General features: G+C 42.0%; 1 protein-coding gene across 7 annotated transcripts in view; it reads right to left on the reverse strand.

Annotated features, from left to right (window-relative positions):
• Positions 1-26228, reverse strand: part of PTK2 (protein tyrosine kinase 2) — a 196084-nt gene that overhangs the window by 87868 nt on the left and 81988 nt on the right. For 6 of the 7 annotated variants that reach the window (XM_064507919.1, XM_064507918.1, XM_064507916.1 and 3 more), the window contains 3 exons: positions 20982-21208; positions 9607-9773; positions 2615-2702 (listed from right to left, as the gene is read on the reverse strand). In XM_064507919.1, the coding sequence (XP_064363989.1) occupies positions 2615-2702; positions 9607-9773; positions 20982-21176 (450 nt within the window). In that variant the 5' untranslated portion in view covers positions 21177-21208. Of the gene's footprint in view, positions 1-2614; positions 2703-9606; positions 9774-20981; positions 21209-26228 lie in introns of those variants that run through there. The other variant, XM_064507920.1, reaches the window with a different exon arrangement.

The following is a 26228-nucleotide window of genomic DNA, read 5'->3' on the forward strand; positions in this document are numbered from 1 at the left end:
AGAAGTCACCATACTTGTTCTTTCTCCAGGGCCTTTTACATTAGATATTGTGCATTTTTAATAAGTCAGACAACTTGCTTTTAGATGTTATCAAGATGATAACAGGTCCTCAGCCACATCTTGAAAAGAAAGATTTAGCCATGGGCAGCATCTGGTCCTCAAAATCTTTACTCTCAATTATAACACATAAGGCAACAGCATATTTGACTTTTACATCCACAAAAGCCAATTTGATTCTAGAGCTGTTACCTTTTTTTGTTAATGCTGCAACTGGGTCCTATGTTCATTATCTCTAATGTAGTTGTTTCTGTGCAGAAAGTTCAAGATATCTGTATATGCATGTATGAATCATATGCATCTCCGTGTTCCTGCCTATATACAACATGCTGTGTTTGATGACACAATCCGACTGTGGCTGAGCTGCGGCTGAGCAAAAAGAGAATGTAAAAATGTTGCGGGAACGACGATGAGATATGAACAGAATGTGAAGATCTGTCTTTGCTTGTCTTTCCATTTTCCCTTTCGCTTTAGGTCTGTTCAGTGCTGCAGCACTATTGCTCAAACTCTTCTCCTGTTGTCTTTTCAGAAGTCAGTGAGATCGCCTTAACAGTTAACCAGATAAGACAAATATAATTGCCCTGATTTACTCCAGAGGCCAAGGGAGACTCGTGGAGCAAAACAGAGTCAGGGACACAGAGCGACAGCTCTGAAAAGTTGTGCACTGATTTCCATGACAACGAAGACCCAAATACCTTGCAGGACCCCAGAGTGAAGAACAGTGACTTTGGAAAAGAGAGTTGGATTTAGAAATACCTTGTGATAAGGGGGAGGAGGAGAAAAGGGAGGAGACAAGAAAGCCTGTACGGGGTGCAGAGCAAGGAGACAAGAACGGCTGATTTTCACTTTGTAATAGACAGAACTGGGATTCAGGACATTACCAGATAAATGCAGATGTCTTCTTGTGCACATCAGCACCTGCACACCTTCTAAACCATCCTGCTATTCCCAGCCATTTGTAGCCATTTCTAATGTTTTTCCCAAATTTAGTAAGTGCGTGTTTCTCAGGAAATGCTAAATATATTCCTCTGCTACTTTAAATTCCCTGCTTGAAAGAAACAGCAATTTGAGGCATAAATGAGAAGATGTTACTGCCTGTAGTGCCACTCTGTCATTTTTGCAATCAAAAAATGCAGATCTTCATATATGAAGGAAAAAATAAGGACATCAGAAGGGGTTAAAAAGAAACAGCTCCTTCCCTTCCTGGGTTTGAATTGTGGGATAAAAAAAGAACACAGTTGTGTGTTCTTACCAGGCTTCAAAACTGTGATAGTCGGGGGAATTTCGTTATTCTATAGCAAACCCTCCCATAAGAGATGGGGGGGGCAACCTGGGGGAGGTCTCCTGAACTCTTCTCAGATGTTGAGCAGCTAAATGACTGATTTCAGGAAATTTGTTATTTTGGAGCCAATCACAAAACCTCGTACGTTTAGGATATTTCTGAACGGAGCAGAGACTCAACAAAAGGACAGTAGTCCATGAGAACAGCTGTCTCTTGTAGAAACCTCTGGGGTTTGTGCAATGCTATCAGAACCTCACAAGGTTGTTTCTTTGACCCAGCAAAATGCATCAGCTAAAAAAAGAGATCCCATTTCAAAACATAACTCCAGCTTCATGGCATGGTTCCTGAGCTCGGCCAGTGAAGCTGACTTAATGAGTCAGCCTCGTTAAGTCTCTCTCCCTGCCTCCCATTCCTACCCCAATCTGTCTCAGTTATGACAACATTCCATAAAGTGACTCCTTGAAGTGATCTGGATTAAAAATAATCCTTCATATAGTAGGACATGGTATTGTTTAAAAGTATAATGTACAAACATGTAGTATGTGGTTCACGAACTCGCCACCATCAGTGACACGAATTGTTTTTAAAGTGCTGACCATATTTCTGTTGTGAACAAAAATATCGTACCAGCCAGACATTGGAAAAGACTCCCCTAACTTACAGCAAATAAGTAATTTTAGGCCTGAGTTTTCACAGATGCATGGATTCTTAAATTAGCAGACACTTTACAAATTGAAGTCCAAACTCCTACCAACGTCATTCTAACAGATGTTTCAACTTGCCAGTCTAAAGACAGCTTGAAAGTATTTATTTTAGAGTACAAAATGAAGATTTAGGTGCTTAATTTTTAGGAAGTTTTAGCATTACAGTTTTGCTAGCTGGTAAGAGAGACTCTAAAGGGATATTGAAATCAAGAAAATAACCTAATAATACAGTTGGAAAAAAAAAACATGGTTGTAAAAAAAAACTTCCCAATTATCTTTGCAAAAATAAAGAAATTCAAGAACTTAATAAAATGGGAAAAACTATTAGAAGTCCTCTGAAGAGCAGTAAATTTCATTAAGACAACTACTGCAAAATCGCCTTGTCCTGGGAAAACAATCCTCATCATTTCTCAGGGAGAAAGATGTGACGGTCAGTTCCCTTTCTGTTTTACCTATGCAGCCTTCAATTTTAACAATTTCTGTTTCTGCAGCAGTATGTTTTCTGCATAAACAAAGGAAGAACTTTCCAAATTGATGCCAACAAAATAAAGAGTAGCAGAATTGACTATACCTGTTGGTAGAAAAAATTTAGAGTTGGCTTGTCCTCAGTGAACTGGTTTAGAAATCCTTTTGGTAAATATCGGATTCTTAGTTCATATCTGAAAAGCAAGAAAAAGAGAATTAAACTGACAATGCACAAATAAGAATCCAGACTTCATCACAAATTAAAGAGAGTCTTCAAGTGTTCTTAAAAGTACTAATAAAATCAAAACAAACTCAGAAAATTAAGGGAAAATTCTGTTTTGACAACTTAGAATTCTAAAGAAGAAAGCTGGAGGACACACAATACATGATATTTCATGAAGATGGTTAGAAGGGACCTTCTTTGTACAGAAGCACCTATAAGAAAGTATCCTGGTACCTTCTCAAAGCTTCAGGGAGGAATGAGGCATCAAGAAGCAAGGCCGATAAGCTATCAGGTCCAGATCCAAGCAAGGGAGGCCCCAAATAGGTGATGACAGCAGCTGAGCTAACATAACCACTGACATGACCCCATGGCAAGAGCTATCTTTGATTTCTCAAGCATGAATACTTAACACACAGCTGCCAGCAACGAGCATATGTATCCTACTGTTCCAAGCCACATCCTACTGACAAACCAAGGGCTCACTTGCAAAGGAAATGATCCAGCTTCTGCTCTGATCAAGTGCTGCAATATTCGCCCCTGATTTATTCCACAGGTTTTGAAGAGATCTATCTGTAAAAGGGCTTCCTACTTCCTAGTAAGGCATTACGATGCATGCAGAAGATGAATGAACTAGCTTCCACAGTGACAGTCATATTCTACAGGATAGCAGCACATAATGGAGTGAGACAGATTCAGAAGCCCCCTTAATGGAAAACTATGTAAAGCTGTAGCACACAGTAAACAGACAAGGAATATTTGTAACACAAAGGCTTCATTATTATGAAAAGCCTCTTTTCATAAGGGAAAATGCACGCTCAGTCTTCTTACACACAGAAAACAACCTTAAAAGAGTCTTCAGACTGCAGGATATAAAAAGATAGGGGAACGACACAGCCAGGTAAGAAACCCAAATACAGAAAGAGTCAAAGTCACAGCTGAAAACCTCTCACAAAAAGGACTCTAATTTAGAAAGCACACAGAAGCACCTTTTATTGTTGATTAGTATTTACATTTTGTGACATGCAGTAGCTATCTTCAGTCATTCACTGAAATTTTAGATATGAGCCAAAATGCATGTACAGGTGGTCCAGTGCTAGGGAGGGAAAGCAGTGTCACCACACTATCAAGAAGCTGAAAAACAGAGCTCCCTGACCCCTGCTTCTGCCCCCACAATTTATCTCTGAATTACAGAGATTAATACAGAATGAAACAAGTCTCCTGCATAAAAAAAGACCTATTTCCTTCATCTTTTGTTCTGAAACATTTTTAGTTGTCTTTTTACATTTTAAGATGAAAAGAAAGTTCTCTGAAAACTGTCCTTTCCAACATCTCGTCACTCCTCAGGTGCATTCCTTCTCTTTCTATTCCCTGCTACTCCTTTCTCTGATACGATCTTTGATTCTTTTCCTTGGCAGCAGGCCTCTAGACTGCTTTCCCAGTACCGGGCCATGAAACAGTAAGCAGCAAAGAAGTATTCGAAAGCGAAGAGCCAACCTCTAAGCAAAGAAAAGTTGACTGACCTGGCACTTAAAAGTGACTAAAGGTAAGAGGTTATCCATGCTGTAGTACCTCCAGGTCAATCAACCCAAGAGTTCCTACGCTAAGGAGATGTCTTCTCCCACAAATGCCTAACCAAGGGGTCCTTCTAAATCCTGGCAGGGAAATGTTATGATTCAAAGCATGTCTTTTGGACATCTTATTCAGTGCCAGCTTCTGAAATGGGGTTGCATTTTCATGCTACACAAATAAACAAAATAAAGACAAAGTAGCACTTATACCATCAAACAGTAACTTTTGGGTTCAATTCCCACTTAAAGAAACCATCTAAAAGCAGAGCTGATTTCTTTCTCCAAACAGTAACTCAGTTTTGAGGCACTACATCCTAGAAGTTGAAGGGGCTACATTAAATCATGTCGTCTGTTTTATACCTTCTAACCCTATGAAGTCATTGCACATCTTACAAACATTATGAAATTAATGTAACAACATATAAGAAGCATCCTTTATCTGCTCTTCCAACGTATTAAGAACAAACATTTACTAAATACGGTCAGTCATTCTGAAACACCTCTTTTCCAGTCATCCTGCTGGCCAAAAACCAGAGATTATTCAGGCCTGAAGAAATGCACAGGGAACTTCTCATCTTGGACCTCCGACAGCGTACATCTGGATTCAGTCACCCTGATCTAGAGTGGGCTATAGCACACTTTTCTTCTCTGGGATGAGAAGATAGAGGAAAAGCAGGGACGTTGCATGGCTCCTCATTGAAGCAATGACTAGTACTTCTTTTTGCACCAAGATCTCACGAGAAAATCAGGAAAGTAAAAAGCTTGGCTGGGACAGTTGATGAAAGCGATCTTCATTATCTGTTTATAAACTAATCTCTGACTACATCTAGGGGAATGAATAGGAAGCCGATTTCCAAATGCCAGCTCAAGGTTGGGCCTGTTTTTCAGCATCATCGAAACCTACTGTCTTTGAAAGGCAGTCACCTGAACAGGACAACAAGTCCCTTCTTGCAAAACAGATCTGCTTTCTGAGTGAGGATCCCTGCTGATGATCCCCTCCTACTACCGAAAGGACCTACTGCAGAGTACTGGGGTGTAGATGCTTCCATGCGCGTATTGAAGTCAAAGGCTGGAAAAATTTCATCCATCCATCTGCTGAACAGTCCATGCCTTCTGAGGATAAATTCTTCCTGGATTCTTCTGAGACCTGACCGTCGCTGCTACTGAGGTATAAAACCTCCTTCTTCCTTCTGACACACGCTATGGACCCACGGAAAGGTGGGCTTCAGAGCTAACAAGTTGCATGGGGAGACGACCTGCCCACAGCACACACTACTGAGCACTTCTAGGAGCTTCCCCTTGAGCAATAGGCACCGCTCGGGCAGCTGGTGCAGAAACACCAGCCCTTTGAAACAGAAAGGATGAGGCAAGTCTTAATATCTTGTGGCCCTGAAAGAAGCCATCCCACCAGCCCTAACCAGGCCCCAGCAGGTTCTGATTCAGTTCACGACCCCAGCAGAAAAGTAACCTGGAAGGAGAGGAGAATGACGGGGGGAACAAAGGAAGGAGAAACAGCCTTGTGTGAGTTTAATGAACCGAATCAGCTCACGGCAGGATTAGACAAGCATTAGGACTCATACAAGGAAAGGGAAAAGTCTGCGTAACCGCAAGCAAGAGAGAGAAGAAGAAAGGCAGAGCAGGGAACAGGGGCAGCAAGCTGTTAGATGAATTCGGCTGCTTCGTTAAATCATACCTTCGGTGCTCTGGCCTTCGTATCAGCGCAGAGGCTCTTGCGTTGCAGCTACCAAAACCTACAGTACAGGATGGCTAGTACTAGGCTCCCTTCTGCCCTTCTTTACCTGATGGAGCCAACACATGGTGTCTGCTCACAAGCTCCTGCTCTACCTAGGCTCTTAACGGCAGAACCAGAAGATCTCAATAGTCTGAGACCTGCAGAGTTTGTTTCAAGAGCTATAATTTGTTACTCGAATCTCTCCATTTTCCCTTGTGGAACAAGACTGACCAGCAAATGGAACCCTCCTTTGGACTACAAGTGAAGAGACATTTCTTCATTAAAAAGTGGGCTTTACACCTGCCCAGTTCTGCCTTGCTGCCACAAACACTAAGAAAATCTGAAAGAAATAAACTGAAGGCACTCCAATCTTTATCACCTTTCCATAAAAAAGCCCAGGGTCTTCTTGTTTGTGCATTTTTCCACTTACCATCTGGCATCTTCTTGCATGCACAGCTACACAGGCATTCATACAACCAAATGCTTAAAGAAGAATTAACAATTCATGCTACTGTAAGATAACAGCAGCAGCATTACTGGAATTCAGTAATTCAGTAACAGAAAACCCCTTTCAGGCTGCATTTGGAAGACAGTTGTTCTAAAACAATTGCATGAAACCGCTCAAATTATACAATGCTTCTTAGTCCTGGATCTCGCACATCTCCAAGAGATAAGACAGTATTACCCAATGTGACATGTAACACAGCAGACTCCAGAATACTTATTTCCTGAACTAGTATAAAGAAATAAGTATGCAATTCCAATAATTATAACTGATGATTCCTGACACCATCATTTTGGATACATTCAGAATTTTCTGACAAAGGAGAGAATTATCTTCATTTCCAGAGAATAAAATAAAAAGAGGGTACGTAGTTTGATACCATTAACTAGCATGAATGTCCCTACAGTAAAGGTACAGTGAAGATGCAGGCACAGTTAATACTAGGCTTTTATCTGAATTTTAGCGCCAACCTTTCTTACCCTTTTGTAGGAAAAAAATTGAAGTACTTCAACTTCAAAATTGAAGTCTTCACTGCATTTTCTTTTTAAACTACAAGATAGTTCAACCTTTGCTACATTATGCAAAATGCAAACCTTTCTTAGCAAGGAGAATGAGGTCAAAGTAGTATATCGAAGCAAACATGAGGGTGAGGTAAGACTTCTGGTAAGCAGGGATTTCCTGCTCTTCTGCCACATGACGGAGGTTTGGTGAAGCTAGACCGCGCGGGCTCCTGCAGCTGCACTGCTTGCCATGGGAAGAGGGAAGAGATACTTGAAGTGACAAAATTCCGGGTGACCTTCCTCAAGTCCACTATCATTTACTCTTCTTAGTGTTTAACTATGGCTGGGTCATCTGGGGCAAACAGAGGCAACCCCTATCGCTGCCCTTCACCGGCCCATTCCCGCTGCAGCATTATAAATAGTAAAACAGCCCCAAACAAAAGCTTCTTACACAGGGGACAGATTTTATTCCAGTAACTTTTGTCTACATCCTACTGACAATCACCACAACTTCTGGACTAATGCAGAAGAATGTCTGAGAATCTGCTTCGGTAGATATTGAATATACTACCCTTTTAATTTAGATAATTAAAAAAATCCCACAAGAGGCAGTTAGTGGATTATTAATATTATAGGAAGCTTTTAATTCAAGCACGCTTCCCAGATTTCTCTCTCCCTTTACTAATCTAAATATTTTTACAAGTACTGTCATATGATCTTAAATGCTCTGCTTTATGGTATTACAAATATGACAGCAACATTTTGATTATGCACAGTAAATCTCCATGGGTTTAAAAGGTATGTCAGGCTGCATGTATTCGATAAAATATAAAATGACATGCTGGGAAGGTATTGAATAATTTATATCTTATCACAGCTCTTTCATGGGTATTTTATACAAACCCTTTCCACAAACTTCAAAATAATCATCTAATTTTGCTTTTAAAACCGATTAACTTTGTTCTGCAATGTGCAGAATGCGAGTTGCATTGCATAATATAAATGCAATTGGCACTTGTGTACTATGCAACAAACGTCCATAGCATAAATTATTCGCATTTCATATACAACACTAGTATCATGGGATGCATTCAGGAATACCCTACTTCTGAATCTGTAATTTCAAAGGTATGGGGGTATATTGATGCACGTGCCACAACCATACTAGAATCCATAAAATGCAAGATGCACAGAAAAGAACGTGCTATATTTCTGACATCTAGGTTTTAAACACTCCTATTTTGTTTGATGGATTAAAGACAGGCTACTAAAGTGAATTTATAAACTGAAAATTGCAACTGTGACATCTGCTAGTATATTATGCTAATTCAATTTGCAAGAAATTAAGCATAGACTATTCACAATAATTCTGCAGAGGATTGTATTTGTAGGCTTTAGCAACTGTATTTTTAGCAACTTTTGCACAAACTGTGGTTACGAATAGAAAAAAGGGGAAAAAATTACACAACCCCCTTCAATGAACTAGTAAGCTTAGTAATTTACTTTTCAGCATCCTCTTATAATTTTACTGCTATACCTGGCTTTACGGTGCTGCATTTTAAAACTCTGAGCTCCCCTCTTCCCTAGCAGCCTATTGCATCCTTTTGCAAATAACATTAGTTTCCTCTTGTCCTTCGAGCAGGAAAGTAGACAGTCTTTCCCTTCTTCATCTCCAATCTATGTCCTCTCCTGAGCATGCATTAACTTGCTCTTTGTCTTTCCATTTACCCTGCTAAAAAAGCTAAAGAAAACCCAATCTTCAACACAGCACAGGTCATGCCACTTCTTTTAAACAACTAACTGATATCAAGAAAGCATCTTAGCAAATGCACTTAGGCTTTGGGGGAAAAAAAAGAAGAAGAAAAAAAGCTATCTGCAGTTACCTTTCTACTGCTCACTACTCCTGGGATAACTGAAGAAGGTCCCAGTTAGAATATGGAGAAAGGAGGAGGGAGGGGACAGACTTCACTTCTCCCTTGGGGCCTCAATTCATTGGCCACTAACAAGTTTTACAATTGCAGAGGGGCACGCTGATCTATTCTTCGTGAATTATATTTGTCCTACCTAATCTACATATAAATGCAGCCACCGCTCAACAATATTTTCTTATTTTCATTTAAGGAACAAGGTCTGTCCATTTAAATTTGTAGAGGTGTGCTTATACCATAGATAGGAACAAGATTCGGAATAAGATTCTTGCATTAAAGTTTTTTAAAGTTGACAAAACCTGAGATGGTGCTCACCAGGTATAATGCAAGTTTTGCAGGTTATCAGGACAATTCTGACAAACAGCTAGGAGCTTTCTGCTCCTGTTTTAGGTCTCCTTTAAATCCCAGGCTAGACTCACGTGTTCTCCCCAGTTTGCAGGAACCCCTTTTCAACCACAAGAAACACACCTCCCCACTTGCAGCTCTGCTGTGCAATATTTTTCTTCTTCCCCTGTGCCACCCCCCTCTATTCCACCACGCGAGGATTTTCTTTAATAAAGCAAGTTATAGAGTCATTTTTTCTGACACGGCAAAAAGACTTATATGACTTCATTGCGACACTGAACAGATTTGCACTCTTACTTCCATTCTTCGGGAGGGTGGGCTAGTTCAAATTTCTCTCTCACATTGGACACCCCCATGTCCAGGTGTAGCCAGTGAACCTCCTCAGACTGCAGGTGACTGAGCCGTAACCCATAGCAGGCCACATTTTTCACTTTCTGACTGTCCACAATCTTCTGAATTATGCCCTAAAACAGAGAAACATACACTCCTTATAAGCCATAAAATGCAACAGATATTTAAAAGAAATTCTACAGTAAGGCTTTAAAATGTAACCATGTCATGCCCTATGCAAAATGCTAAGCAATAAATCAGGTATCACCTTTAAGAACACTAAACATGTTAAACGGAAAGCTTTTGTTTCAGACAACTGTTTACCGTTCCTGAAGCTTTGCTGGCGCGCGTTCACAAAAGATCATGTAAATACGTTTCCCTGCATCTTATCAGAATTAAGTCACTATTCCCTCTATGTAAAACAGAGCAACATAAAAGCCAAAATACGAACAGCAGATCTGTGGATGAAAGGGACATGTAATTGTTGAAAAAATAAAAGCTGCCACCAGCCTTCAAAATCACTCTCAATCAACAGCCGGAAAATTTTTTTAGACTTTCATCCTATTTACTGCCTGAGCAGCCAGGATTTAGCAGAGGTCGCCTCCCAGCTCTTTGACTTCCCCCCTCTCCGCCCCCGTTGCATTTGCTGCCGAGGTGCAGCACAGATCCCCTCCGTGAAGCCAAGCGACTATATGGAAAGACTCTCAAACTAAACAAACATGCTGCTGCTTTGCTCGCTGGTACCTGGCAGAGTTTGAGGACTTCTCACCAGAATGGGGAACCTTTCAAAAAATATCACGTATCAGGGTGCTTGCTGGCCTTCCCAAATGCAAGGTTTAGCACGCTGGTAACTAAAATTCGCGCGTGTCAGTAGATCGCGGATTAGCAACCTTTTAAGTGCAACGTGCCAGACTGCCCTCCTCTTATCCAGCTTAGGAAGCCAGCAGGGGCTCAGGCTGGCTGCCTCGCGACTTGGGGAAGACACGCGTTGCGTTGGCTCTCTGCGAGGCAGCAGATCCAGAGCCCAGCAGGGGCACAGGCTATCGCCGCTCCCACATGTGCTTCCAAGCAACCACGGCCCTTTGCTCCCGGCCCTGCAACCACCCTGCCGAAAATGCTCTTCGGTGTTTATAGGGAAGCTGCTGGCTCTCGGTCAGAATTTCAGCAAACGTCGCCAGATAGCCAGGAACAAGTTCGCTGGAGCCCGGCGGTGGCCTACTGGAGTTAGCCAAGCAAAAGTTTGCAAAGCATGATGCCACTTTCCAAAATTTAGTATTTTATATCCCAAATAAATTGCTTAAGACTCTGATTCTGCAAATTAAGCAAGCAAAAAGCTAACTCCGAAGAAGGGACCAGGGAAGCGCTAAACAAGCTGCAGAGAGGGGGAAGACCACCCATGTAGGAGCAGGACTATGCTTTGGAGGCAGCGAGCTGCTAGACTAACTCCTGTCTCATCAAACCGCAACCTTCAAATGATCTTCCGACAGCGACGTGGTGCATAGCGAAATGTAAGAAAATCCTTTAAAGCCTACAAAAAGGAAGCACAAGCCTTGTTTAGTAAGTTCAGAGAAAGAGTCTAAGTTAGCGTTTCCATCCAACCCAGCATGCTGTCTCCAAGAGCAGCAGTGTGACCACCTGCAGCAGCATCTTTCTCCTCCATGCCAGCGACAGTGGTACCGCAACACTTGTCTTCCGTGGCCAGGAGAGGACTTCCTTCCATAATCCTCACCAATTATGAGTCCTCCGCTTGGAGGAAGAGGGACACAAACAGCAAAGCATGTGAGATACTGGCTGAGGACCGCATCACGTGGGAGGGAGCCTTCAAAGCACTCTCGTAAATTCTTCACTCAGAACAAGATTTTCAGGTGGCTACTGCCTGCTAGGAGCACTAGTGACACTTGAGACCTGGTGGCCAGAAGGGGCCTGGGCTGCAAATCAAATGCCTGATGCAAATGAAAGTAACTTCCCCGCCAGTATGATGCTGCTAAAACAAATGAAGGAAAAACCACAGCGGCCACAGACGAGTACTCAGGGAAGAGAGAAACCAGGACAAACAGATACGTCACCCACACGCTTTGCCAGCCGCTGGCTACTCTCATCCGAGTGGATCGCCTGACCCAAGCGTTGGTTCATCAACCTTCAACAAAACTCTTCCAACTGCTTGTCTGGTCTCCTCTTAAGCAGCAACCTTTTTGTGTCCTTCAGCAAGGAGCTCCAACGAGGGTGCAAAAACTGGTCAAGCTGGTTGCTTGCCAGTGTTTACAGGTCTTTGTGCAAGTTAGCAAAGGCTCCCAAGGCAGAACGGTTGCCCGTATCCAGGGCTACCAGCAACAGCAGCTCAGTACTCTCAGAAGCGACAAGCAGAGAAATATTTAACCTCTTCCTCACCCAAAAGACGATCTCTGCTTGGTTAAGCAAAGCCTAACATTTTGGCAGGCGTGCTTCCCTCTAAATGGCGCGCTGCCAAATTCTCCATATGTGCACAAACAGACGACAGATTCATTCATTTTCTTCACTTTCTGCACTTTGTGTAAATAAAGTACACAGCATGCGGTGCTTTGTTCAGAGCTCTGCCCCTTCCCTCGCGCCCGACGCTGCCAGCCGATAACGAAAATGGGGGGTTGTGTTCTTAAACAGGCAGTTGCGCTGCTGTGATAAGGCAAGAGATGAGTTTGGAAAGAAGAAATCAAGGCAAAACTGGACACTTTCTAAGACCATGAACAACTGAGAGTACTGATGCACAAGGCAGCTGAAAAAGCATTAGTTTATGTTCAAAGAAGAATTGAGTGGGACAGTTAAGAACCTCTCTAATTTTCCGGCTGGGATTTCAAATGGGCTGGAAGAAGTCAGATATCTTAATTCCTACCAAAAGTGAGGTTTTCATGCCTCTATTCCTTTTACATCATCAGTCAATCCTAAACTTATCACAAGATCTCTTAAAAAAACACACACAACACTCTTTTAAATAAGGGTGCAATATTCCTTCTGGTCAGGTAATCAGTACCACACTGTGAAAATAATCAAGAGCACATATCGCAACTCAAAAAAAAGAAAAAAAAAAAAGAAAAAAGACAGGCTGAGAGGAGAGTTTGGCTGTAAAGCACACCACAGAAGCTCCTCACAGAATAGAGATTAAGAGCTGCCTTGCACTAAAGAGACTGATAACACAGATTTACACCTCTCCCTTCAAAGCCTAACACAAACATATGCAGTGAAGAGCATCTTAAATATCAGCTATCTAATCAGGCAAGTTAAATGCTCATTAAAATTAAATATGACATAAATAAGTAGTATTGGAGAAAGGTCATCAAGGGTTTGAAAATGCATCCTAAAAAACTTTAGTATGAACCTAGAAAGGAAGAACTGATGCTTTATGCGAATCAAATGTATGTGGCTTTTTAAAATTTGTTTGTTATTTTAAATCAGGAATGTCTGCGAGATCACTCCACATACTAACAAATCATAGCTGGAATCAAAAATGGAAAAATACGGAAACATGGTTTCCTGACAAACGATTTTACTGCTTAACTACTGCACGACAGCCAACGGAAACACTCCTCTGTACCATGTCCTAATAATCTTCTAACCGAAACCAGGGCCAAAGACACCTGAAAACGCGTCGGACTCAGCTCCAAGCAGCCCCCCAGCTCGCGACGCTCATCGGATGCTCTGTTGAGTGAAAAAACAGGTGAGGAGCAGGGAGGTTGCAACCTTGATTACAACTTTAGGACCTCAAATTCATCACAGCATCTCTGGGTCTTATGCTAGAAATACTGCTTGTTACTAATTTGTCCAAAAAATCCAAAAATATTCAACACAGCCAATTTGCCCAATAGGTTGATATTTGTCCCAGATTAGAAGGAGAAAGTGTCCAGAAATAGAAAGAACACCTAGAGCAGAGTTAGGAGGCTCTAGAAAATCAAGACAGACTGGAGAAAGGCTCGAGATATCCCGGACATGCACCAGCAATATTTTGTGCTTCTGTAAATGAGTGGAAATGAATTGCTTGCTTGTAGATTAACAAAGCTGACGCACTGCTATGAATAAACTGAAGTTGGAATAACATACTCCCAGGGTGACTACCAGCCTAGTTTCCCCATTTAGTAGAAAGGAGAAGGTCTCCTGCACTAGAAAGTCTTCAAGGAACCTCTCCTACATAGGGACACAGTATTAACGTTCATGAAGCACTTCAAATATGTCAAATACTATTTAGGCATTAAGTATTATTGCTCCTCCTAAGACATTTAAATGAGGAGCTGAACGGAAGTAAACAAAGTCCTGATGCAAGTTAGATTTAAAATTTCCACAAAGCAAAGCTCTGGAGTTACTTCACAACACCAAAATTTAGGCTCTCCCTGACAACACTGAAAGAGCAAAGCCTGCATCCCTGTATCTCATTGTCGTTATCCATCTCCCTCCTGCACCAATCCAGCACATGTTCACATACGACACGATAAACTAGACCAGGAAACTGACCCAGCTGAGCAAGAACTCCGTCACTGAAGGCCAGGAACAAGCATATTTTGAAACTACAGCCCGAAACCATGCTACTGAGGTGCCTAGGATACAGTCATCGTGCAAGCCCAGAGACACTGTCAACTTGGACAAGCAGCAGTAAGTGCCTCAGCAACTCCCCTGCACTTAAGCCATACACAGGTCAGCCACCCAAAAGCGTCCCTCCACGCTACAGCCCAATTCGACAGAGAACCTCTGCCCACAACAGGACAACATTGACAACCACAGAGCAGGCACGGCCATGCTCTCCAATCCTCTCCGCTGAGTTAGCGCTCTTCTGATCCTATTGGGTATGGCTCTGCCTTCCTCAACCAGCAGAACAGTTTTAAATATGTAAAATAAGTTTAGTTTTCTGGAAGGTTAACTTCCAGAATTCAGTGCGGAGTCTAATGAGAAACAGAAGAGAGACAGCAGGGAGCTGTGGCTAGAAGAGGGTCGGGGAGAAGGTCTAGGTTAGATTAATCTAAATTAGAAAGTCTCAACTGCATTGTAAACCCTATCCTCAGTTGCACTTGCAAAGTCTAAGTGCTGCCTTTTATCCAGTCCTACATGGTTAAATTCTAATGCGGTAAAAGTACTGTTGACTTGAAGGCCACATCTGTAGATCTAGGTGATATTTTCAGTAAAATGTCAAAGGGCTACTTATATTGCTTTTAGAAAATTATTTTGCATGCCTCTCTCATCCAAGGATATCAGAATTTTTTGCACAAATAAAACAGGTATTCTAAAGATTAAAGGTATTTTTGTCTAATTAGTCTTATTTTCACAGGACAGTATGCCTTCTTTTTCATGCTGCTTACACATGCAAGTCTATAGTTTTGTGTTCTTGAGACTTTTTTCAAGATTTCAGAAGTGAGGCACAGATTCACTAACAATACAACTCTTCCTGGTCATCCAGAGCAATCCGTAGAGGCAGCACAGAAGAGGGGAAAAAAACTGTAAATGGTACCTATCTGCTAGCTCTTTTACTAGATCAGGAATGATTGCATCCATTTCCCCATATGTAATTAATGTGAGAAGCCAGTGCATTACCGAGTCTGCTTCTGCTACTACTACACAGTTCCACTGTCTCAAAGCAGATATATTATTGCACATACGTAGAAATTACAGTCTGAAATCCAGCCACTGCGTATACAGCACACTCATATCATCCAAAAAATTCACATCTGGCACAGTTTTGAGTCCTGCTAGTGTTCACAGGCTCTTTCCACTGCATGTAGAAGAACTTTGCGTGACCAATCCCCTACCCAAGTAGCACATTATCAAAAGGATCCATTGAAAAAAAAACCAAGCTTAGTAGATAAATTCTACTGTCCAACAGATTGATGTTCTCCTTCACAGCTAGCAGCAGATATACCAGAACAGTCCTACAACACGCCCAATTCCCTGTAATTCTTCAAGCAATTTGCTTGTCTTAGGAGAAACCAAGAAGCAATAAAGCGTATCTGACCCACTCAGCAGCGCGTTCAGCTTCTGGCTACCTGGATGTGGCGGTGGCAGCCTAGTAGTCAGCCAGAATCAGTATCATCTGGGCTGGCTCTGCGCTGAGCTAGCCACCGCATCTGCTGCCTTTTGTCCAGGTACCAGGTCAAAACAAGATGGGTTTGAAAAAGGGGGAAAGCTTGGAAGACAGAGGTAGGGCCGAGTAGGTGGCATCATTGCTAGAACATGAGAATAAACTTCTCAGGGACTGAGGTTAGACTGGCACGCCTTTAATTCCCTTTTGGCCCTTTATGAAGATAGAAAATATCCTGCTTTAGATGTGGAAGGAAACCAGGAATATTTCAGTGGATGATGAGGGATGCACCACAATGCTCTTTAATAGCCTATTCACCAACGGTGCAGTATCACCGCAAACCTGAGTAGTGCCAGCACAAACCAGCATTTCCTTTCTTCTCACAGTTGTGTCAGCCTGCAAGGCGATGCAGTTAACAAGACTGCACAACTGATCTAGGTTAAAAAATAAAAAATAAGAAAAAAGGTTAATTTTAACCTGGACTGAGTTTGCCACACAGTCACACCACCTGTGCCAACTAAGGTGGTAGCATGAAAAAAAACCAAGCAGTAAGAAGGAAGCTGGCACTGCTGCCAGCACTGTCTGACTAGGATATCACTTAAGAGGTGTAGAGCTTTGCACCAAAGCCTTACCATGAACTGTGTCTCCTGATCAAATTGTGAGGTCTCCTGTAGTGCTGGGTAAAGCACAGCGACAATCCGCAGGGCAGAAATACCCCCAAAGGAGTTATGGGCCAAATGCAGGCAGACTTGGAGAGAAAGGAAACACTGCTAACCGAAACCAAACGAAATACAAACACTGTAGGAGATGCTAAGAAATGGAAGTTGTTAGTGATTTGGGAACATAAAAATAGGATATAGATCAAAAGGGAGAGGCAAACAAGAAAAAGCAAGAAACAAATACTAACACAGTAAGGCAGTTTATTAAACTGCTTTAGTGATGTCTCGACTGAACATGCTTTAAGTTCTTCTCCTTCTAAAAAGCTGAAATTGGCTGGAATATGCAACTCTCCCAACCCTGCACCTACACTTTCTACCTGTGGAAAATAAGTTCCAGCAGGTGGGTAAGGAAACGGAAGAATTTGCTCTGGACATTTACGCTCTTCCGGGAATGGGACACAGCTAACGCATGCTCCTTGACTTCAGAAACTGTTTCAGGTCCATCAAATTAGATACATCCTTATCCTTAGTTAAGGATGCTCCTCCTTTTTCCTTTAGCTTTTTGAGTTCTCATTCTGCTACCTTTAAAGACGTCTTGGGAGGTAATGCAGAGAAGAGGGAGGAAAAGCATCTTTGTCACGCGCAGGCTAAATGAACCATGGACAAAATATCTTTATTGAAGACTTCTGACTGTACTGCTCTGCAACTGCAGAAATAAGGACAGCACTGACCACCACAAGTTTTACTGCTATCCATCCAGCGTACATTTCACTCAGCTTGTCTTACAAAATTGGAAAAAAAACCCAGACTCTCATAAGAATCAAGATGTAATGTACATCTGACAATAACATGGTTTGAGATTTCTGGTTGTTACTACCACGCACAGCTTAGCTTCTCACAACTACTACTTAAGAATCAGTGATCAGTTTAGAAGAAGGTATAGCGGATGCAAACTGGGCACCTCTGGAGCGGGGATGTGGACCACGGAGCAGAACAACACTTCAGTGTCAGCCACCTAGATGGGGCTCACACAAGGTTTTCAAATGCTTGTTCTCTAACAATAAAAATCTGTTAAATGTCAACGGTGCCTTCACTTCTCTATGAAACATGGTCATTGGAATTCTGCTTCGATCACATCATCTGGAAAAAGGAAGGTTATTTAGTTGTCATTGCTGATCGGGACATGCTGGCACCATCTCCATTCGCAGGGTGCTCTTGGGAGCGACACCCACCTCCTTGCATGCCACAGCCAAGGCTGGAGACAGGGCAGAGCACGCCCGACCTCCTCCCAAACCCCTGCAAAGCCTCCTCCGTAAACACCTCCAAATGAAGATGTACTAAGATAAAGAGCAAAGATAAAGATCCCTTCTTTCTCTGGCAAATGCATGGCTATATAGACATTCACAAGAGGAGACAGGTGTTTGCACATTCATAATTTTTTTTTTTTTTAAATGAAGCATGTCCTTAGTGTGACACCAAGGAAAAGAGAAAGGGGGAAAAAAAGAGCATGCCAGCTCTCTGAAAGTCAAAAACGTATTTCCAAGAATTGAAAAGCTGCTCCTGAATCCTTTGCAGAATATGGACTCTCACGTCTCAGGAGAACGCCTTCTCCGAAGGACTAAATCCACCCAGAAAAACTGGAGGTCCACAGCCAAGAAGATCTCACTGAAGCAAAGCCCAGCCTGGACATCAGACAGTTCAAGACAAACAGCAAGGATATGGTACCCTCAGTCTAGCCACATAGGGATAAACCTAGAGAAGGCTAGATTCTGTTTAACAGAGGCAGCAACAGATGTTAGTCTATTTGTTAATTTTTCCACTGAAGAGTGGAAAAAGCACTGTTTCCATTCTGCTTTTTGGAAATTACAAAGGAACTCTAAATATATATATATTTTGGGGGGAAGGAAAGACGAATAAAAAACACAAGTCCTTTTCTGAGGTCTTTGACAGTTAAGCACAACCTTTCCATTGACAAAGGCAAACTTGACTTAACCTAATATCATTTATTTTTAGCGAAGGAAATATGACAAATCAGGAAAGAAAAATCTCATCCTTACTTTCCCCTGGTATAAGTACTTTCCACAAACTCCTCTGCTTTAACAGCAGAAATACCTTTAATAGGCCAGTCTGGAGATTTCAGCCCAAGTCAGACTTCCTTTGAAAACTGGAAAGGTTCCTCAGCTATGATCCCCAGAAGCCATACTGACCAGTGAGAAGTCTTGAAAATAACTTTTTATTTTTCTTTTTTAATTGCAGAGCTGTTCCAAAGGCATCTACCACCGAATATGCTTAAAGAGCTCCTTGGGAACAAGCCAAAACCCCAAACTAGCACCAATCACCTGTCTGGATCTTAACTCAGAAGAAATGAAAGCTCTACTGCAGACTAGCTCCTCCACCAAAGGGAGAGACAATCTAAGGCATAAAAACCTTAAAGGTTATTTTCATTTTAAATTATTCAGCTCAGCATAACAGCAGTCATTTCAATGGAATGTGGGCTTGTCCTCCAGCGACAGTTTACTGTTTCTAAAATAAATGTCAAGACATGGCAATACATCAGGGCAAGATCAGTATCATGAAGTACCTGCACATTTCAGCAGCCATTGCACCATTTTCACAAAATAAAATTAAAAAAAAAAAGTTTATTTCAAGAATAAAGTATAACCATGACCCTTGCCCAAGGTACATTCTTTTTTTTAGAAAAGCAGATCAGTACAAAAAAAATCACTACTTTTAGGAACAAATATCCAAATAAATCAGCAATAAATGGGCATATATAAAAACTAAAAATTAGGGCAAGCCTCAAATAACTGCTGTTTGTCTGTTCTTTTGATCCAGGTTTTTAAAGCACAGACTTCTTGGAATTTCTGTAAACAACAGTATATAACTCTGCAAATTGAACTCAGCACTGAATTTCTTACAGGGAGAGCAAGTTTCAGATCCTAAAAGCCCATAACCACAGGTATTTTTTGAGCTGGAGAAACCAGAGATGTAATCTCTGCTTTTGTTTTTAAAGTTTCTAGATATTTCTTTGGAAAGACCCATAACCTCCATTTAAAGTACTATATAAAAAATCTTGGACATACTTCCACAGTAGAGGCTTGCAAGTAAGCTTAAAGACACCCAGAGACCTACTTTTCCTTCCCTTGTACCCAACAATACATTTCTCTAGCAAATGAATCAATCACATAGGTTATATGAAACCAATCTCCTGAAGTCAGGGATCAAAGATATTTTTAAGTGGCATTCGAAAATCCCTGTTCCATGGAAAATGTGTGTGTATTGATGACAATAATTCCAATTGTTGTACAGAGGTGCAATTTCTCCACTCACCAAGATACCCCTAGACATGGATGTGAGCTTATTACATTGACAAGAAGCAAATTTTCTGATAGTCCCCAATGAAAATCCTTGAATTTCACAAGATTTACTCCACTTAGGAATGCTGTTAAGTCTTTTCATACAGAGCGATGCTAGGAAATTAAACAGTAGGAAAGGAAGAGAAAGTGTTCAAGACCACTTAGGCTTTTTCATTAGTTTTCTCTTGCACAAAGGAAAACTAATAGCAGGCAGAAAGAGACAACAGATCTCCTGAACTCTGACTACTCTCTCCATGCAGCAGATCAGAATTATGTCCTTAAAGTACAGTTTGAGGTACTGTACAGAGAATACCAGTGTTGAAAGGAATAAGCAGATGGGAATCTACTTCTGCAGGGAGAACCTCACAGAGAAAAACCAGTCCCCACCACCTCCCATCGCTCAAGGTTCTGCTCTTGGGGGATAATTCAAAACAAGCCAACCAAAAAGTTTTAAAGACATTTGACATGTTGAAGTCAGCCCCTTTCTGCTTCATTTCAGTTTATCTACCTACCATGAGAACTCAAAAAATGAAAACAGTAAGCACAGTAAATGGTCAGTAAGGGCCTTGGCATTAGATTACAGCCCTATACCTTCCACACAGAGTTGCTTAACTTCCCTCTTCAGAACAGATACTGTCTTTTCATGTATACATACTTTTCCACACATCTCTAACACTACAGATACCTTAAAGTTATTCTTAAAACAAACCACCGTGTTTTTTGGGTAGCTTATCAGAAGGACCAGGTTGCACAGGCAAAAGGAGCAGGTGGGAAAGGGGTCTGCAGTAACAACATCAGTGCCATCTCCCCACACTGGTGTGGGGCACAAGACTCATTTATTTATTTGTTTGTTTTAAAACAGTGAGTTTGGAGTTACATGCAAGAAAAGAGTAGTTTAATGGACCACTTCTCCGAGCTTACACACACACATGCATGCCATGAAGCGCCACACAGGCTTTTGGGGAGTATAAAGTAGTAAGAGTCAGTTGATATAAGTCAGTAGTGAAATCTAGACTGATAACTGATTTCCTGAATGTAAAGTCTCAATTCTGCAATAACAAGAAGAGTTCTGATATTACTTTAAGGCAATACATAATACATACATCTGATTTTTCTTAAAGAAAGTATCACTTCAAGCTTTTTCTGAAATTATTCACAGTATATGATAAAGATTCTTCTAAAATAAACTGCAAAACGTCTACACTTCTTTGTTTCTAGACTTTTACCTCATACTTTTGGAGTGTGTAGTTAACATGTAGCCTAAAGACGGCCTGAGAACGCTAAAAACAGACTTACTCGGACATCAGTAGCATCCCCGTGCCGGATAATGCTGGCCCACGTTGTTGGTTCACTGCTGTTTTCAAAGTAGTGAAAGACCTTTAAGACTCGCTCCATGGTCCCTGGGGAACGCTCCATCCCAGTACTGAGGTGCGTCTTCGCACTCGAAGTTGGCGTATGATTCAAGTTTGGATCGAGGTAAGCTGCTGCCATAGTTTTGCTAGATGCTAGGTATCTGTCATATTCTAGGAAAGGGAAACAAAAAATAAATTAACTTTAGTGATACCTAAATCTTGCACTGATTCATACAAAGTATTTATTGGCAATCCTAAAAGACTCATTTTTTCAAGTGACAATTGATTTTGTTCTTTTGGAGCCCCCTACTAAAATAGCTACACCCCTACATACATACAGAAATTTAACAGGATTACCACCAGAGAAATTGCTAGTGTCTTTTTAAGCAAGTGATCCCTATTCAAACGATGTGATATCCACAAAAGTTGCTTCTCTGGCAAGACTTCTTCCTTTATTTTCTTAATGTCTTAACCCCACCCTTCCCCAAAGCCTTTGAGACCAAACAGTTTGAAGCCGTTCAGTTTAACAAGCCATCCACCCATGTTCAAGGTTCACTTTGACTTAAATAATTAGTGCTTTCCAGATTTAACAGGAGTTTGCATGCCAGGAGCTCTCTGTCCACCTTGTGACGCCCCACCAAAGATCAGCATATGGAAACCCTGCCAGGGCAATCGCCAAATTGAAGGCTTTGCACAAAAATGCAGCACACCAACGTTAGGCTCTCCTTTTTAAGGCTAGGACACTCTCAAATCGCTCACTTGGGGCTGTTTTGAACACCAGTGCGACTCTATCTGTTCAGAGCCACGCAGAAATTCGTTCTTCCATCAGACGCTAATGAGGAACCACTAAGGACGTCTCTGTCCCTGCTCTCATGAACTGGGTGGCTAGTTTTATTACCGACGAGCCTGGTTTCCAAGTCTGGTGGAAAGAGGCACAGATCACTCCAGGAGTCTGCATCTCAAAGAAAAAAAAAATTGCTGCCTCTTGGCTACGGCTCCAAATTAGTCAACCATGAGCAGATGGTGTGTGAGAAATCAATGTACTACGAGAGAGAAAACAAGACGTTGTCCCTCCCCGACGCAGCCTCAAGAATCATTCCGGTCCGCTAGCTCAGAAGGGCACAGAACTGCGGGGCTCTGCACCTGGCTGACGGGTCTCGGACACGCGCACCAGGGTTTCTAGCTCCCTGAGCTAGCTCACCCGGAGCTCAGGCCAGCCCAGAGCCAGAGAAGCAGAAGTGGGTGGCCAGGGGCAGGAAAGAGATGATAAACAGGAGAGAAAGGGTCCGGATGTATAGCGTGTCTGCACCTCTTGAATAAATGATTGAATACTATCCACCTTGAATTGTCTTCTCTAAAAAGGCATGCAAACTGCTTTCATACAATCCTTGCCTCGAAAGCTGAAGCAGGTATGCAAGCCCTCCCCACGGCAGACTAATACCAACACAACAAGACCCTACGCGCCCGTTCCTTGCCCTGCACGGCTCCTCTCCGTGACATTAAAATAGCTGTTGTGAAACTACATGGCTGGAGGATAGGGAGCTTCATTAGGCCGTTCCTTCAGATCAGCTCCTATCTGCACCCAATACAGCAACTAGTAGCAAATAAATGGGAATTTTCATCCCAAATTTAGGCCACTTTTAAGCCTTCTCCATAGAGTTCTGCCTCCTTCGAAACAACCAACCCTATCTCAAAGTCAACCGCAGAAAGGGAAACATGCAACTGGTGGAAAATTTCACTGCAGACCAAGGCAACACAAAGAATTTTGCAGTAAAGGAGGACTAAAAGAAAGCCTGTGTTTTAATACTAACTCACAGTATGCCATCGACATAATTTACGTGTTCATCGGGTATTATCTGGCAGAAACAAAGCAGGGAGAGAAGCAACATGCAAGCACAGAAATGAGCATTTTATTATGGACAATCCACATCACTTGGGAACAGCAAATGGAAAAGCGATGAAAGACAACAATCGCTACATACAGGAGCCCTCCTAAGCAGCGTAATTCCAACAGATAGGCAAAATACTAAGACAGAGCTAATTTTCATGTAGAAGAGCCCCATACTCACCACATTGAGGGAGGAATCTAGAAGCAAGCATCAGATGGAGAAGCCTGGGCAGAGGGTACCATCCGTTTTCTACTTTGAAAACGATTAAGCACCAAAGATTGCACAGCATAGAGCCGTTCAAAATATTCTCCAGCTCAAAATGACAAAAGCAGTCTTTCTTCAAAATTCAATCAACTTTGGCTTCTTTACAAGTTCTTTTAAAAACCCCAAAGCTTACTTTACGAGGTACCAAAACAGCAATAAATTTGATAGTTCTAAAATTACAGGAACACAGGCCACATCTCTGGTTATGAGCCTATTAACATTTCCATTAAACCAGCCCGTTTTTGAGTTTATAACGCGACTGTAAAGCCGCCCTCGGCCAAAACTTTGTAAGGCATAGTCGCTATTCAGGCAAAGATTGTTAAACAACTATTTTACGAGATCGGCTTGGTTATTTTAAGTTACGAAAAAAAGTAAGACTACCCAACCAGGATGCTTACTTGAGCTCTTCTAAATTCAAACCAGACTGGTTTGTAATACTGCCATTACAGATCTCAGTTTAATAGAACAGATTTAGACCTCTTGGTATTAAAACAGACAAGCAGTATGCTATTACGGAGCAGAAACAAGCTAAAGCGCATATGGAGACTTAATTCTGCACGGAGACTTAATTCTGCAGTATTTTATTGGATATTGTGGTGCTTAAAGAACGGGGGAAAGTTAAGACTGATGGTCTAAAATCAAGTCTAGTCCAACTTGTTTGTATGCGAAGCTGCGTGCCAACTCTCCCTTTGAGCTGTCAAGAGCAAAGCCTGCTGCTCCCAAACTCTCAAGCTTTATAAAATACGCTCATATTTCTCAATACTACAAAGAGTTGTTCGAGGGCTGGGGGAGAGGAATCAAACCGCAGAGCTCCTGGCCCGCTGATATTTAGTGGCTCTGCTAAGAAGATGCAGTTGCTGCCAAACTAATGATGCATATCGTTGTTCAGACAATTTATGAGGTTAAAAGGTATTTCAAGGTTTGCTCGTTTTTAATAGCAACACTGTACTTAGCTTCTCAAATCCAATACAAGAAAGCGCTTCTCACTGTTCTTCCTGCTCCTTTTTCTTCCTTTCTTTTTAGATGCAATCTGGTTTTTGATACATTGCCATTTTCTTTATTCAGGCACCAGTTACACTAGGAAAGTATTATAAAAACTGGGTATCTGATGTATTTCTTCTTACGAGCACTGCATATTCCCCATGTTCAGTAGATACACTGGGAACAAAGTCAATGACTCCTCACTTCGTAAAAATGATCAAAGTCCAGTCTCACGTTTCACTACCAGCTCAGTACTTTGAAACTGAATCACTTCCAGTAATGAGACACTCAAAAATATCATAGGAGACATTTAAAACAATTAATTTAAAAAGTGATTAATAAACTCATAATGAAGTTATCCTAATCTCATAAGGGAAATCTTTCCAGTGCTGATAATAATGTCTTCAGTATCAGCAAATTGACAATAAATTGAAAACAGAAAAAAAAATAAAAAGCCCCTCATATTAGTGATGGCAGATGGCCAACAACGAGGTGTTAATGTGTTCACATAACACTCAACCAAGCTGCTATTACCGACATGGCACCTTCACGTTGCCTTTTCCAGACATCATGAAGTTTTATAATGTTGCTAAATCTCCATACTCTGATTCCTATCTCAGGCCTGAAGGCACGTACATCTGAGATAAAGCCCCTGCTAGGTCACGTTTCCACAGAATAACCTGCTCCATCTCACGTCAAAATTACGAAGTTGTCCTCCCGCAAAAATCTAAGAACTGCCTCCTGCACAAATACAATCAAAATTCAGACTTCATTTCTTCCTCTGGTCCGTGTGTAAAAGTTCTACATGACAAACTCTGAAGCACTTTCATATCTCTAAAATACTTTAGAGTTATTAAAAGCAACAAAGCCCTCTGGGTTGCGTGCAGCCTCCGTAAACAACACTGCTCTACCAAACAAGACGTTCCAAGTTATCTTCCTTCCCTACATTTGGATGCAATAAAACACTGACTCAACGCACCAGGAGATAGCCCAACTTCACTGATTTCTCAGACTTGAAACTCAGCTGTTTTCTCAGCAAGTAAAGGAAAGAAACCACGTGAGATGATTTCATTGCCTTCAGTGATCATTCCCTCCAAGCTCAAGGACAGTCCATGCCAATGTGCAGGAAGCAAAGCAAAGGCGGCAGGAGGCCTGCCTGGATGGAGGAGCTCCCAATTGAACTCAAAAATAGGAGGGAGAAACACCAGAGGTGGGAGGCCTGGCCAGGTCACCCGGGAGGAACACAGAGACACACTGGCCAAGCACGCAGGGACAGGGTTAGGGAAGCCAAACCCCCTGCAATTAAATCTGGTGAGGGACATTAAGGACAATGAGAAAGACTTCTACTAGTACAGCTGCACAGGGAAGACCAGGGAAAACATGTGCCTGCTGCCAAATGGGGCAAGGGACCTGGAAAAGGCTGAGGTACTCAACACCTTCTTCACATGGGCCTTTATGAGTCAGATTTGCCTTCAGAAATCTCAGGACCATGAGACTAGTGACAAAGTCTGCAGCAAGGAAGACTTACCGTCAGCAGAGAAGGATCACTTAAACAGACTGGATATACACAAGTCCGTGAGACCTGACGGGATGCACCCGTGAGGGCCAGCTGATGTCCTTGCAAAGTCACTCTCAATTATCTTTGAAAGGTAATGGCAATTGGGGGAAGGTTCCTGAGGACTGGAAGAAAGCAAGTGTCACCCTATCTTCACGAGGGAGGACCCAGACAAAGGACCAGGAGGAGGACGCATTCCCAAACATAGGAAGGACAAGAAGGTGACTGGGAATAGTCAGCACAGATTTACAAAAGGGAAATCTTGCCTAATGTACCTGATAGCCGTCTATGACAAAACGATTAGCCTGGTAGATGAAGGGAGGGCAGAGGATGCTGCTTATCTTCACTTTAGCAAAGCTTTTGATGCTGTCTCCCACATCACATGGGACCCACAGGGAAAGACATGGACATACTGGAGTCAGCCCAGGACAGGGCCACAGAGATAATTAAGGGATTGAAGAATTTGATGAGGAGAGGCTGAGAGAGGTGGGACTGTTTAGCC

This window comes from Dromaius novaehollandiae, chromosome 2 (assembly GCF_036370855.1).
Source record: "Dromaius novaehollandiae isolate bDroNov1 chromosome 2, bDroNov1.hap1, whole genome shotgun sequence".
Lineage (NCBI taxonomy): Eukaryota > Metazoa > Chordata > Aves > Casuariiformes > Dromaiidae > Dromaius > Dromaius novaehollandiae.